This window comes from Glycine soja, chromosome 15 (assembly GCF_004193775.1).
Source record: "Glycine soja cultivar W05 chromosome 15, ASM419377v2, whole genome shotgun sequence".
In the NCBI taxonomy this organism is placed as follows: Eukaryota; Viridiplantae; Streptophyta; class Magnoliopsida; order Fabales; family Fabaceae; genus Glycine; species Glycine soja.
This window is the reverse complement of record NC_041016.1, coordinates 6,807,685-6,822,977: the sequence shown is the minus strand read 5'-3', so window position 1 is coordinate 6,822,977 and position 15,293 is coordinate 6,807,685. Positions and strand designations below refer to the sequence as shown.

At 29.8% G+C, this 15,293-nt stretch overlaps 1 protein-coding gene across 2 annotated transcripts; it reads right to left on the bottom strand.

Annotated features, from left to right (window-relative positions):
* Window positions 1–421: 421 nt before the first annotated feature.
* LOC114386904 (floral homeotic protein AGAMOUS-like) lies at window positions 422–10,622 on the bottom strand. 2 transcript variants are annotated; one of them, XM_028346972.1, is made up of 9 exons: window positions 10,359–10,622; window positions 9,707–9,942; window positions 5,370–5,451; window positions 5,130–5,191; window positions 4,882–4,981; window positions 4,692–4,733; window positions 2,028–2,069; window positions 1,734–1,906; window positions 422–775 (listed from the first exon to the last, which is right to left on the bottom strand). In XM_028346972.1, exons 2-9 carry the CDS (start codon window positions 9,931–9,933, stop codon window positions 772–774), a joined length of 732 nt encoding a protein of 243 aa, XP_028202773.1. In that variant the 5' UTR covers window positions 9,934–9,942; window positions 10,359–10,622; the 3' UTR covers window positions 422–771. The 2 variants fall into 2 exon arrangements, with proteins under 2 accessions (XP_028202773.1, XP_028202774.1); XM_028346973.1 differs by lacking the exon at window positions 422–775 and having other exon boundaries at window positions 1,730–1,906.
* Between the last annotated feature and the right edge of the window lie 4,671 nt (window positions 10,623–15,293).

The window sequence follows — 15,293 nt, the reverse complement described above, 5'->3', positions numbered from 1 at the left end:
AGTAAGGTCGTTGATTTTTGGGAACCAAACCAATTGTGGTTGTAGAATATAGAGGACCTTTTCCATTTATACAACACCTTTTTGGTTTATCTTCAATAGATCATTAGTTGATTCCTCACAAATATGAACTACAACACTATGAATGATATTTTGCCTTGCCACGCTTCTGTTATTACTATCCTGATGAATAATGGTCATTGGTTTCAAACTTGATATCAAATATAGCTGAGTTTGTGTATATTGCAATTGCAAATTTACGCCAGAAATTAAATATCAAGACCATTAGTTTTCAGTTAGATGCCAAGCATAACCAATTTTGTTAGCCAGGGGAATTAAGCTGGTACTGGTCTATTAAGACTTAATTGGACTCTAGAATATTAGCAACTTGCAAGTACAAGACCAAGAGTTATAATTGTGAATGAAGAGGCATAATTTTGTATATACTGTTTAGTTGAAAAATAAAATTCATGAATGGATGTTCAAACCTATGATATTGAAGGGGAACAAAGACTGAAAAACATGCCAAGCTAGGTGTCTTCTTCATACTATTAATTAGGACACATGCTAACATATCAGAGAGCGTTTCACAATAGATACAGGATAGTCTTAAGAAAGTCTACAAAGCCATTACATATATAATACTGAGGGGATGTATGCTTAAATCCCCTATACACATGATTCTGCTTACATTACCCTTTGCATTCATCTGCTATCATACTAGAAGGCAAACTACAAGGTAGCAGAACATCTCAAGTCTCAATACTAACCACATCATCTGCAAAGAAAAAACAAACTCTAGTTAGATTAATAGTTTGTATGCTTAGTATGAACATTGTGAATCAAATGTCCATAGATTCAGTCAGTAGCTAGAAGTGGAATATAGACACATGTACATAAAGAATCCGGACAAATCGTGATCTTCAAGAAAATATAAATGGAATGAATATACTCACTCAGTTGTTCTTTAAATCGAAATTTCAGTTTTTGAAAAATATTCAATTAAGCTAACAAAGGGAAACTTATTGATCGAAAAATCATATCATATTCTCTTTGTACGTGTAAACCAGAATTTCTTTCTCAGATCATTTAATTCTAAAGGCTCAAATCCCTTAATGTTACTTTTCTTCAATTTACATTTCTATGAACATTTGGAGAAATTATAATTGTATTTGACTTGTAATTTGCAAGTGAAAAAAATTGAAAATTTCTAAATAGTATGAAAGGAAGTTTTACAAAAATTACACTAACAACGCCACCTGATATCTTCCAATTCTCTATTTTTCTTTTTAATTTATTATTTCAATAAAATAATTACACCTTGATTTGTCATTTTTTCATAGGATAAAATATCGTACCACTAAGCAATGTTGTTAACAATTATACAAACAAAAATTTATGTATGCGTCAAAAACTTATTTCGAAAAGTAATTACTTATTTCAGTTTCTATTTAAACATTTAGTCTCAAATTCAAACACATCTTAAAACTTATAGTAGGGCAACTTGTTATTATCCAAACTGATGGTGGGACAAATTAATGTTAATGCATAAAACCAATTTATTGGAGGCTCTCACTATCACTACTCGTCATCTGCCTTTGTTATGAAAATAAGAATAACATGTAAACTATATGCAATTTGTTTGTAGGTAATAGCTAGTGATTTAATAGTTAGAGGGGAAACAACTATTAATTTATAGCTAGTATGAGTGTGAAATTTGTAATGGAAAAGCTTACACTAATTGAAGCGACATCTGATCTTGCCGTGCATACTGATTATTGGGTTGTAATCCAGTGACTTGGAAGTAGCCACGAGAATCAAATTGCTGCTGAGAAGTCTGCAAAGAATCATAGTTTGAGCCGCCAGGCAACACGGCCAAGTTATGGTGGTTCCTCTCACCTTCAGCTATCTACACCCCATAAACAAAAGCATAGTTATTAAATAAACATAAACATAACATACAACCAAACAATTATTGCAAATAGAAAGCATGTGAAGAAAGGACAGAAAGAGATAGAATAGAAACAAACCTTTGCTCGAAGAAGCTGGTTGTTGTTGTGCAAGTCTATCTCCTGCAATGTACCATTTTAGTTATGATAACGACACCAAGTAGTCAAAACTAGTTTTTGGGACATGGTTAGAAGTTAGGGCATTGCAAATAGTTCTATTATTTGAGATTGTTGTGAAATAGACTAAAAGCGTCTAGAATATTGTTGTGCATGAAGATCTATATGGGAAGAGTAATTATATTTTGACAACAAAAAAATTTTAAACACTCAATCAACAATTCTTTTTTTTTTTCTATCTCTCTTTCTATCAGACTACATCACCAACTAAATCAATCATTTATCTTTGTTCTCTTCCTTTCTTTCTCAAGTTGTAGGCAATTCAAAGTTGTTCAAGAAACATTTTTTTATGAGAATTCTAGACTTTCTAAGTTCTAATAAAATATCTTAATATTGGAGGGGAATAAGTAAATAAGCCTTGATTTTATCTTCTTCTTTGTTAGGTAGTTTTGCTTAAGAGAAAGTGAAACAAGAAACTATGCCCCAAAATCATTTCTTTCCTTTCCTTCCATCTGTCGTGTTCCCTTCCAACAACATGGGATCTATAGGACTCAAACACATTAACCTGGGTTCTGTTTTCATATTGGAGTTTGTAAATAAGTTATTCTCTTCTATCCCCATCGTAGGGCTATACCATACTACAAACATGCACCCTTTTTAAATCTTAAGCAATAAAACAAAAATTAATTGCTTCTTTTGTACATGCCAAAATTGAGAAAGGTAATGTATGTGCTTTCAGAGCTCAAACAAAATAGTATTATTATTTCTTGGTACTGTGCAAGCAGAACAAACATGTCTTTGCAAATGACACCATTAATAAAACCAAAGAAAAAGTGATGGGAGAAAACAGATTTAGAGTCAATTAGCATAACTTCTGATCAAATACTTATAAGAGAACAAAAATAAGATTAATAAGGAAGTAAAAATGAATCAAACTTCATCTATAAATTTAAATTAGCTTATGCATCTTAAGTTATGAAAATGATAAATGAATTAACTTATGAAATAATTGAGATGTATAAATTAGTTTAATTTATAAGAGAAATTTGATTCATATTACCTTATTAATTAATTTTTTTTCTATTTATCAAGAATTTTATTTAAACTTACTCTTAGAAGAAACCAGAAAATAAAGACACTCAAACTCTCTTAAATAGTCATTTGATTTAATTTGTGACTTAAACCAAAATATTGAATTGCATCTAGTACTTAAATAGAAACATAGATAAATTCTTATACAAATATATGAACATATTAACATTAATACTAATTAATTAATTTATCAAATTGTATCAGGTTTAAATTTTCAACAGTATGGTGGAAGACAGAAGAGATAACAAATCCGAGATAAATGTAAAAATGACAGACATTATTTTTTTCTCAGAAAAATAGAACGTATCAGATTCAAAAGAGGTGGCAAACGTGAGGTAAATACAAATATGGAAGAGTACATTCTTTTTGTTCACAATATTACACCAAATTAGATGCTTGCTTACAAAATTGACTGAAGGGAACTGCATACCTATGGAAATTTAATAAGGCTCAAGAAACACATACAACTATAAATATTTTGTTAGAATCTAATTTGTCTCTATACACACCTAACAACACATCATTGCAATTCTAGGTGCCCTTAAAAGTTAAGAAATGAGTGAAAATCTCAAGTTCTATGTTTCTAATGTACATATCAATTATATATGTCAGCATTTCTAATCATAACTTCATTCACAGCAGTATGGTTTATGTAGTCTTAGTAACTACATTGTGTTATGATGTCTTTCATCAATAATTTTTGTGTTTTTTTCCTGTAATTGGCATAATCATCACGTGACCATAGGTTCAACCATAGCCATAGTTAGAATTATTTTTATGATATAGAGATAAACAAAACTTTTCTAAGAACTAGATATTTTCAATTCAAGTTATTAAAAAGAAAAAAAAATGTTTCCTACTTTTCTTTAGTTTTATATGATGTAAAAGATAGCTGACTGAGGTCTTACAGATGGCTTAAAGAAGAGATTTTATCTACCAAGTTATAGTAAGATCTTCTTAAAATAATTGATCATCTGAATAAAATCATTCCCGAAACCTTCACATTTAGATTCCTGTCAAATCGTATGATGAATCAAATTAATATATAGTTGACACAGGTCATATTTTGTTCCTTCCTTTTTCCCCTTGGCGGCAGTATGAGTTTGTTCTTTTTTCATTTCTCTAAAAATGGAACAATCACATTAGTATTATTCAATATCTTTTATCATGGATTAATTTAACTTGTACAAAGTATTCATTGATGAATAGTATAAACTTGATCCAGGATGTTGAACGGATTTCTCGTTTAGTGTGTAAGACTGAAAAATAAAAGTCACAATAATTGCAATCCCATGAACGGTTATGTTTAAAAACCTAAAGACTTGACCAAAAGGAAAGGGAGCACAGAAGAAGTCCAGTGAGAATAATCAGATACTTAATTGTAATATGCTGAGCCACTTAGAACATAATCACATGCTAAATTCATATATTATTTACCTTTCAAAACCATTTACTCAGGACCAATCAAGTGCCAGCTGCTGACAAGACATATGCAAATATAACTATAAAAAACATAAATATAGGAAAAATACTTACCCTTTTCTGCATGTACTCAATTTCAGCAAATAGCAGCTCATTCTGATGTTTATGGTTGGAAAGTAGCACAAGCAAAAAGAGAAGCGAAAAGTTAGAAAAATGCAGGTTTTATAGGCTAATAAATCTAAATCAAATCATCTATCCTTTCAGAAATTATAGAAAGCATCAATATGTTCATTACAAGACATACCTTTTTTGAACGAATCCTACTAATTCCTTTTTCTAATTTAGTCTCCAGGTTTTTGAGTTCCTTGGCAGTCAGAGGGCCCAAAGACTCACCCATCATTTGCCTGCAATTTAATTAATTTTTTTCATCAAGGATCATGAAATAATTGCAATTGCAAACAACTCTACATGGTTTTTTATTTATTTATTATGTGAATTTTTGTGAATGAGATTTTTCTTGTCCTAGTGCATGAAAAAGACGATTCAACTTGCCTGTTGTTATTCTGCAGGCTACTAATTTGTGCACGAAGTTTATCCGCTTCTTGCTGGTAAAACTGGAAAACATATATGAAATCATGCTTAGTTATAAAAATGTTAGTTTCATAATAAAATTTCAATGTATATAATTATCTAATTAATTAGATGCTAAAAGACACTGACAGATGCCAAATTGATAGATTCAATATTTTTCTCACACCAAAAAAAATAAATAAATAAAGGATCAAGCAATACCTGTGCATTAGCCTCAGAAGCAGATCCAGCACCGGACGAATCTGAACATGCTTTTTTGTACCTCTCGATGGTTGCTTTGACACTGCAATGATTAATAGTAACATTGAAAATCCATGTTCTTATTATATATTAACAAGCTACATAGATAAGCATTTTATAAAGGGTTTGTAAGTTGTCTCAATTCCAAGGAATCATGGAGAGTGGATTTGGTAGAGAAGAAATAGGGTGAAAAGGAAATTTTTATAAAAAAAAATCAGTGTAGGTCTCACACCTTTATAACTATACTTTAATTGAAATTTATTTTCTCTTTCTTTTTTTCTTTTTTTTTTTCCACTCTACCAAACTCACCCTAAAAGAACAATTAATTGTTAAATTCATTAGCATACTGACAAAAAGGGAAAAAATGGTTTTATAATATTAATGTCTGTAAAATCTTCAAGATCTAGGCAACCCATTTGATAAAATTCTTATTTTTAGGAAGTATATATCATCACAAGTTGTATGCCACAAGTTGTTGTGTCAGAAGCTTATGTATGACCCAAAATCATCACATTGGATATGAGCTACAGCCTATTATCAATTAATTACTGGCATGTCTCAGCTTCTCCATTGAGGTTTTCTTGAATGATTATATTCATATATCTAATCTCTTCTATCGTACTTTCATTTTTTTCCCTTTGTCTTTCTCATCACATCACTTCTCAAACCTATTACTTTAACTCTCTATTTTTCTTTTTCTTTTTTCTTCTTATCTATCTCTTCCCCTCATCCCAATCCACCCCAAAAAATTTCTGATTTTCCTTTCAATTTTTCATGTTTAAACTTATTGTCTAATGTCTATACTAACCCTTTTAATTATCTGCATCTGAGAATGCCTACTGCCTACATATATTAGACAGAGAGAGACAGATAGAGTTTAAGAGGAAACCTAATTATGAATATGCTACTTTAATTCAACCCACAAACTTAGGGCAATAATACTAATGTTATAAGAATCAAATGAAAAATGCAACGGAATGTCCAATTAATTAAAGTTTTATGTGATCAATAACCAATGCCTTTGTGTTGTCAGAATTATAATAGAACTTATTTAAAACCTAAATCAAACAGTACATAAAAATAGAGTTAAAGTGTTGCAGTTTCCTTTATTTATTCTAACTAATTCAATATCTACTTACTGATTTGGAACAGTTGGTTATGTTTTATATATATGGATCCGGTTTTAGTTAATATTGTAACTTGTTATCAATAACCCTATGATTGAAAAAAAAACGTTGGAAACTTGAGATTTTCCCTTTTTCAGATAAAGAAAGGGTAATAAAAAAAAATAAAAATTCCAAACCTATTTCTTAGGGAATCTTTGTTTTAAATTTTCATCTCATTTTTCAGAGCTATTGGATTACTGGATTAGCATTTAGTTCAGCAGTTATTTAAAATTCCAGGAAGATAATGTAATAAACTGAACTAGAGATGTATATGTAACAAAAATAAATAAAATTAAAGTTCTGGTGTCAGTACGTCTGCTCTAGCATCTTTCCAAAATCCAATGTTTCATTTGCAAAAGCATATTACTCAGTATTGAACATAATTGGGGAATGAGGTCAGTTTAAAACTCCCAATGTTTCAAAATTACTCCCATCAACCAAGTAAAACTAATTAATATTCGACATAATCATGTATCCAGTTGTCGTATAATTCAAGATTTGGAATATTCATCATAAATCAAAGACGTTATTAATTTCATATACTGTGCTTTATCTTTCACCATTTTTTACGGTTAGTTGTCAGTGCTTAAATAAGCAAGAAAACCATCCTTCCATCTTTCAATCCCGTTTGAATGGAAAGAGGACTAATCCTATTTTCTTGTTTTGGACACATAAATAGAAAGAAGGAGCAAGTAGGGGTGAACGTGTCATATCAATCTCATCTAAGTAGTCAATTTAATATGAAATTAAACATAGAAAATTGGAGATTAACCAGAAAAGAGAGCCCTCTGGTTGAGGGTCAAATCATCCAACTCTTACAGTTAACCGAACCTTAAACGCAACTCTTTAAATATTGCAACGTCAAATGATCTCATTACTCTGTCATTCCGGTCTAAATCTGATTAGATGTGATAAAAATAAAACCTTAAAATAATAAAATAATCACTTTTGAATATCTATAAAAATAAATATAAGAAAATCATTTTCTTTCTGATACCTTAATTTCCTCGAGCCATTGATTGGCTGCCTCTTCCACGCTGGCACAGTATCCTACTATATGATTGGTTCAACCATTTCTAGGACTATTTTTTTCTGCCACTTGGGGGTAACCCGTTTCACAATGGTTAATACCCTCAGCCCCATTGAAATATCCAAATCCATGAACACATAAGACTCAAATATGAAACAATCCATATATATTATATTATATTATATTATATGACACAAACTTTATTAAAATCTGAATTGAATAAATTGTATAAAATTTGATTATATTATTACTCAGTCTTTTCTGTCTGAAAGTCTGTGAATACAGCCGTCCATTTCAGCTTCTGCTGTAGCAGCAGCGGCAATAGTTTTACGCTTCCCACAAGCCAAATACTCAGAACTCTCCCATTGGCTACCTTAATTGTCGTACATTGTCGCTGCCACCATTTACCTCACTCACTTGAAATCTTTAATTTTTCGTTCCCCCCCTCCCCCCCCTTTCATTTTTCTTTTCTGAAACCATTACTTTCATAGATATATGTATGCAAGATATATTGAGCAAATGCAAATCCCAGTCTGGGGTACCAACAGTGGTGAAATACATTATGATAAGCCAGTTGAGTCACTCTTATTGGCTAATCACTTCTTTCACTGTCTTTTGCTGTGCAAAGTAAAAAGAATTTTTACTCTTTGAATAAATAGGAGAGAAGGGGAAACAAGGGAAAGAAAGAAATTTTTTCCCAGAGAAGGGTGTTTCCAATATAGAAGATAAAACTTAGGGCTCAGATGGAAGAGGGAAAGAGAGCCCAGAATGGGAATCATGACATAAACTCTTTTGTCAGAGGGTCAAGAACTGAAAAATCATGTGTGACGTGACCAAAGATTCTTTCAACCAAGACAAATCCTAGACTAGTCCTTTAAACCCTAACCAGATTCACCAAACCTCATTTCCTAAAAGGAGGGGAAAATCAACTAAACAAATTTAAACTTTCAGACCGTTTTAGCCACTCGGGAATTTCAATTAACAAAAAAATAGTTTTCTAACCCTTACTTTCACCTGATTAAGTGTAATTATCCAAGTCATGTTATTGCTAATAAAAAACCCTAATTAGGGTTATATTTGACCAAGGTTAGATCTCACACGTGGGTGCAAGTGACATTTGGGGAAAACCTCAGTTCAAGTATTTGGACTGGAATATCTCAACATGGGTATGAGCCTTAAAAAGCTGATTTGGTTGCAATGGTTTAAAAAAGAGATTTTTCTGCATAGTATGAAATAAACCAGTGTTGGTCTTTTACAAACCCTAAAATTACTTTATTTTATTTTTTCCTTGTATACTTATTTCAATTTGACATATTGACAAAATTCTTGGAATAGTACTGTGCTTTGTTGATGTCTAACTGACGTGTTATTAAGGAAGTGCCAAGGAGATGGAAAGATTGGGCTAATTGAGCATGACAGCTTTAGCTTTAGGCCTTCTTAGCTTAGCCCCATAGATGTGTAAGAGAGAGAGAAGTTGAGAATAATGGAAGGGGAAAGAGGGAAAGGGAAACAGAAAATTAACAAGAATGGAGGGTGAGTTGGGGGAAGTGGCTGATCTCACAGACCTGCATAACTTCCCAAATCCTTACCTGATGCTACTTACAACCATAGTGCTTCTATTTCTATCTATTGCACCAGATCTATGTATCCAACAAACCAAAAACTAGGAAAATTATCATAAGCAGAAAATAAAAGAAAAAAAATATTAAAGGGAAGAGAAAGAACAGGAAATAAAAAAATAAAAAAAGCTCATACAAGGAAAAGGAAAAAATAGAAGTAAAGAAATACAAGTGATCCTTGGTTGCAGGAAACAGAGATAAAAAGAGGAAAACCTCTATATCTCAACTGCATCACAAAAATGATTATGTTCTTTGTGCTCAAATCCTTCAAAAGATCTATTTACAGAAGCAAAAATCTAAACCCAAAGAGAAACAAAAATGATCATATTTCTAATCACCTTCACAAAACCAAAAACTGGGGGGGAGAGGAGGGGGGGGGGGGGGGGGACACAAAATTAAGCTCAAAGGGACTTGTGAGAAGGGAAGAAAATATGAAGAGAACTTAAGAAGAAAATTCATAAAACTGAGCATATATATATATACCTGTTATTAGCATATTCATAGAGGCGTCCACGGCTAGAGAAGACAATTAGAGCAACCTCTGCATCACAAAGCACAGATAATTCATATGCTTTCTTGAGCAAGCCGTTTCTGCGCTTGCAGAAGGTGACTTGGCGATTGGTGGTGTTCTCAATCCTCTTGATCTCAATCTTCCCCCTTCCCATCTTCTTCTGTGGAGAAACTGACATGGATGGGTTTGGAAAAGCCATGCTTGCAACCTGAATCAAGTGAGAAAAAAAACATAATCAGTATTTCATAATTCAACTCACAAAATAAGGAGTATATATATATATATATATATATATATATATATATATATATATATATATATATATGTTAGATAAGTATATGTTATAACTTAGAAGAGTAAAAAAACATAAGCAAACTCAGGTCTTTTCAACTAGTTTTGTCTAATTAGGGAGATTATGAAAAAGGAAACTTGCAATCTCATTACACCTGACTGGTTCACTGGCTAACATTTATACATCATTAGTTTAAAAAATTTCATTTGAGCTGGTAATATAGTGTGCAATCTAGCAAGGCTTGTGTTGCCAAATCTGGGGTTAGATTGAGCCAAAAGATTGAAGCATTGAGGATGAATTTCAAATGATGTTTCAATGTTTTGCAAACTGACCTTGTGAGGAAACAAAGGGAGGATACAATTAAAGATAGATGTTTCAGCCCTTGAAATTTTCTTTCTTTCTTTCCACTTAGCAGAACAAGGAAGGAGATATATCAGAAAATAAAAGCAAAGTGGCCGAAGAATTGGGTATTTATAAAGTGAAAAAACGACCTTTCATCCATCGTGGTTTATGCATCAGAAACTATATTCATCTGCCATCTTTATATTTTATTTACTTTTCTTTGTCCTTTTTTCTTCTTTTTTCTTATTTTTTTTATCCCTCTACCCCCCACTGTTTTAGTGGCGTATATTGGCGATGAATCAAATAGAAAGGATAAACCTGGAATAACAATTAGAATTAATCTCCATTAACTTTACAGAAAAAAAAACAAAAGAAATTTCACAAATGAAATGAAGTAGGGCATATGAGAGAGAGACAAAGACGAAGTTCTGATAACGATATTAATGGGGTGAAAAGGACATTGGGCTAAGATGCAAGGAAAATATATACTAAATGTCAAAGAGGGAAAATAAAGTTTTATATTCTTTTTTCAGAATATCAATTTTTATTTTATATTCAGACAATTAATGAGACAATAAAAAGTTTTGTTTTTAGAGAGAGAAGTGAAATGAGAAAATATTGGTCATGATTATTCACAAATGATAATATTGTTTTAAATTAATTTTTAATATTCTATTTCAATTACAAAGTTGAGATTGGTTCCTATTACATTTTTATTTCTTACTTGATATGGTTATAATATATGTGTATGTATTATAAAATTAATGATGAAAAATAAATAATAATATAGATAATTATATGTGTAAATTTATTCACTTAGTTTCTGTAATTTTTCTCATTTGAATTGTTAGGTTTTATTCAACAAAATGGTAAGTTTGAGTTCCTATACACAAAAGTTAGGTTTTGGTCATGATGGTTAACACCAGAGCAAACTTATAGTAGTATGAAATCGCTAAAAAAAAAAAACCTTTTCAGTGATGACACTCTGCTAAAAAAAACTATATAGAAACTAAAAATTATAAATTTCTACATAAAGATTAAAATTTAGAATAGAGAAATTATAAAGGCTTAAAGTAAATAATTTAAACTTATAAATAGTATATGGCTAAATAATATATCATTATTTTTTTATATTAAAATAATAAAGCTTCCTTCCATGCCAGCAAATGGTAGTGATTAGGGCACTTACTGGACCTCATTAAAATTGGTCCACAGGTGCACCATCCAGACCAAGTCATTGATATAATAATTACAAATAATTCAATGACTGGTATTGGTTGACCAAAATAAAATGACTAATATTGGAGTTTCGTAATCTATTAGGAAGGTAATCAACACTAGAAAGCCTCGGTATAGTTATATATAAAGAAGAAGAAATTTCGTTCTTTAGTCATATATATATGAAAAAGGTTTAATTAGAAAAAGTTGTATCGTAATTTTTTCCTCAAAATTAATTAATATTTAATAGTTAATTAGAAAATAATTTTAACGTGAAAAAAGATTAATCAACTGTTTTTATTTATACAAATAAAAACCTTTTTGCTGAAGGGAAACACCAATATCTTTTCCATCTCTATCAAGTTTAATAAGTATGATATTGTCGATATAAAGGTTTTTATCATATCAATTAATTTAAAATAATTGATAAATGATCTTTTTAGTCCTTAATTTTTTTAATTTCTATTTTTAGTTCTTAAATTTTTTATGTTCTTAATCTTTTAATTTTTTTATTCTTATTTTTAATTCTTTTAAAGAACTAAAAATAAGGATAAAAAATATTAAGAAATTAAAAGTCAAGATTGAAAAGAAATTCAAAGAGTAAAACAAAAATAATTAAAAAGTTCAAGAACTAAAAAGAACATATTTTTAATTGGATGATCAAAATAAAAAGTGCCCGATATATTTAATTCACATAAAAATAAACATATTTAATCTTTCTAAAATTAAACCCGTTGAAAAATGACTATATATATTGACAATTCCCTGAACTTAGTGCCAACCACCATAAATTACCTCACAAAAGTCACAAGCATCAATGTAAGCTACTCTTTTTTTTCTTCTTGAACTCATAATTTTCTTGGTTAGAAGAGAATAATTTCAAAATACTGAAATGTACTTAAAGAAACTTTATTTTGGAAGGCGAAATAATGTACTAAAAGAATTGATTGAGATCTCCTAATATATATTATTTCATACATATGAGTGAAGATCAAACCTCTAACTGTATATATACTTAAAAAATACCGTTATCTATCAACTGCATGGTAAGCCACCTCTCTTTTAATCTAGCCATCCATGCATCTATCATGAAAATTTCCTAAATACTTGTCCAAATAGACATCAAATCCCATAATAATAATCAGTGATGTCGCAAATAAAGCCATTGTTGTCAGCATATTTTCTACCGACACAAATGCGTTTATCTTCAATATAATCATGGCTAATGCATTGACATGATACGGTGAATGAGACTAGCACCGGCGGGCTCTAGAACAATATTGTTGTTATGGCTTGGGTCAAGCATGGAGATTGGATCATCAGTTGCAGGGGCAACTATGAAGGTCAACGGCTCATAAATCATAATGGCTGCTAACTTTTACTGTTGTTGTAGAGTGGAATTTACGTTCAAAAACTATTTTAAAACAAATTATGATGAAAGTGATTATAATTTAAATATATAATTTTTTATTTTTTTTATTTTAAAATGCATTACGGTTTATAAATAAAATGGCAATAAATATTCTCACTGAATAAACACCATTTTGCCTTGAAAAAAACTAATTATTATTATTATTATTATTATTATATCTTTCAGAGATCAAGTATATGATTTAATCATTTCAAAATATACCAACTTATTTAGTGTACTTCGTATAAAGACAGCAAAAACTATTTTCATGAAGAAATTAACATTTAACACATTGATAAACATAATATTTGACAGTGGTATTTATACAAATTTATATTTTTTTTTATAGGATCTCATATTTTATATTCAATACATTTTACTATATTTTATAGATTATATCTGACAATTTGTATTATAACTTAATTAGTTAATTACCTTTTTTATTAAATAATGATTGGTATTATCATTAAAATAACTTTGGTTCAAATTGATTTATATCTCGATAACTAATAAGTATACTCAGATCATATTCTAATTATTTTATATTAGTATTTAAATATTGATTATTAATTAAAATTATAATATTTTTATGATAATTTTACAATAAATTGTTTCACTGTAATATTAGATATATATTTCTATAAATTTTTATATTTTATGTTAGATAGTATTATTTACTAAATTTTAAAATATTTTTCATAATTTTTTTTGTTTCCCATAAAATCCCTCTTTTCTACTTCTCTTCTTAATAAGGTAAAAGTTTATTATTTTCATCCCATCTCTCTTCTCTTTATGTTATTTATCTTTAATTAATTACACTCAAACAAGGATAAAGTTTTTTCTAGTTCTAGTTTTAAATTTTTAGAAGTTGTCTCATTTTTTTAATAGTTTTCTTCACCCTTCACCTCTTGTCTAGTCTTCTTCATCTCTCATTTAATCTTCACTAAATGTAGAAAAATAGACCAAACTAACTAAATTAACCTAAATTTATTCAATAATTTATTAGACTCATACTTTAAATTTAATTTGAACATAAATTAAATTTGATCAATTTTTGTCTGATTTCATCATGTTTCAACTAGGGCTTAGCTCATGTTAGGTTTTCATCAAGCTCAAGCCTTATTTTAAAAGTTCAAACTGAACTTGGATTTGTTTGCCCAACCTGTGATTAGCCTCTGTTGCATACCAATTCAACCTATATGCTTGATGAAATGTAGGGTTTGACTTTTAATTTTTGAGCTCCAACTAAATTTAAGTCTAATATAATTATGGTTCAATCTTGGCTTAGTATATAAAAAGCTCATATGAGCCATGTTTTCACTTAATTCGAGTATTATTTTAGAAGTCTCAATTGAATATGAATATTTTGGATCCACCCAATATAGCTTAGAACCAACTTGATCCCACTCAACCAAATGTTGGGCTTGGGTTTTAAATTTTTATTATCCATTAAATTTTGGTCGGTTTAGCTTGATTTAGGCTTGGCATAAATTAGCCTATACAAAATCAGGCTTGGACTAATTTCAAAAGTCCAAATTGAATTTAGATTTTTTGACTTGATGGCTATAACCTATAACTAGGGGTGGGAATAGGATAGACTGGCCTACAAGGGCCTACAACTTGGCCTACATAAAGCCTGGCCTGACTTGACCTATTTAATTAAAAGGTTAGGCTCAGACTTTTTTAAAAGTCTATTAAATTAAATAGATCAGACTTAGATTTATTAAAAAGCCTTATAAGCCTGATAGGCCGACCTATATATATATACTTATATTATTTTTTTGGATACAATTAATATTATTTTTTAAAAAACTAGCAGATTCCATCCCTATAATTAAGTAAAATTTCAATTATAAAGTGTGAGTCAGGTGTTCCTTTATATTTCTCATTTTTTTATATTAGTTTTCCTATTTCTGTTAACAGTTCCTTTTTCTATTCCTATTAGGTTTCCTTGTTCTTTTATTAGGTTCCTTTATTCTAGAGCAAATAAAAATCATATCCTATCATATCTTACTACGTTCCTATACAAAAATCATATCCTATTATATCCTATTACGTTCCTCTACAAAAATCATATCCTTTTTTTATCAGGTTTTTCTTTTTAACTTTCCTATTACGCTCCTAACCAAACAAAAATCATATCTTATCATATCCTATTACGTTCTAATACAAAAATCATATCTTATCATATCCTATTAAGTTCCTATACAAAAATCATATCCTTTTTTTTAGCAGGTTTCTTTTTTTTTAACTTTTCTATTACGTTGCTAACCAAACAAAAATTATATCCTTTTCA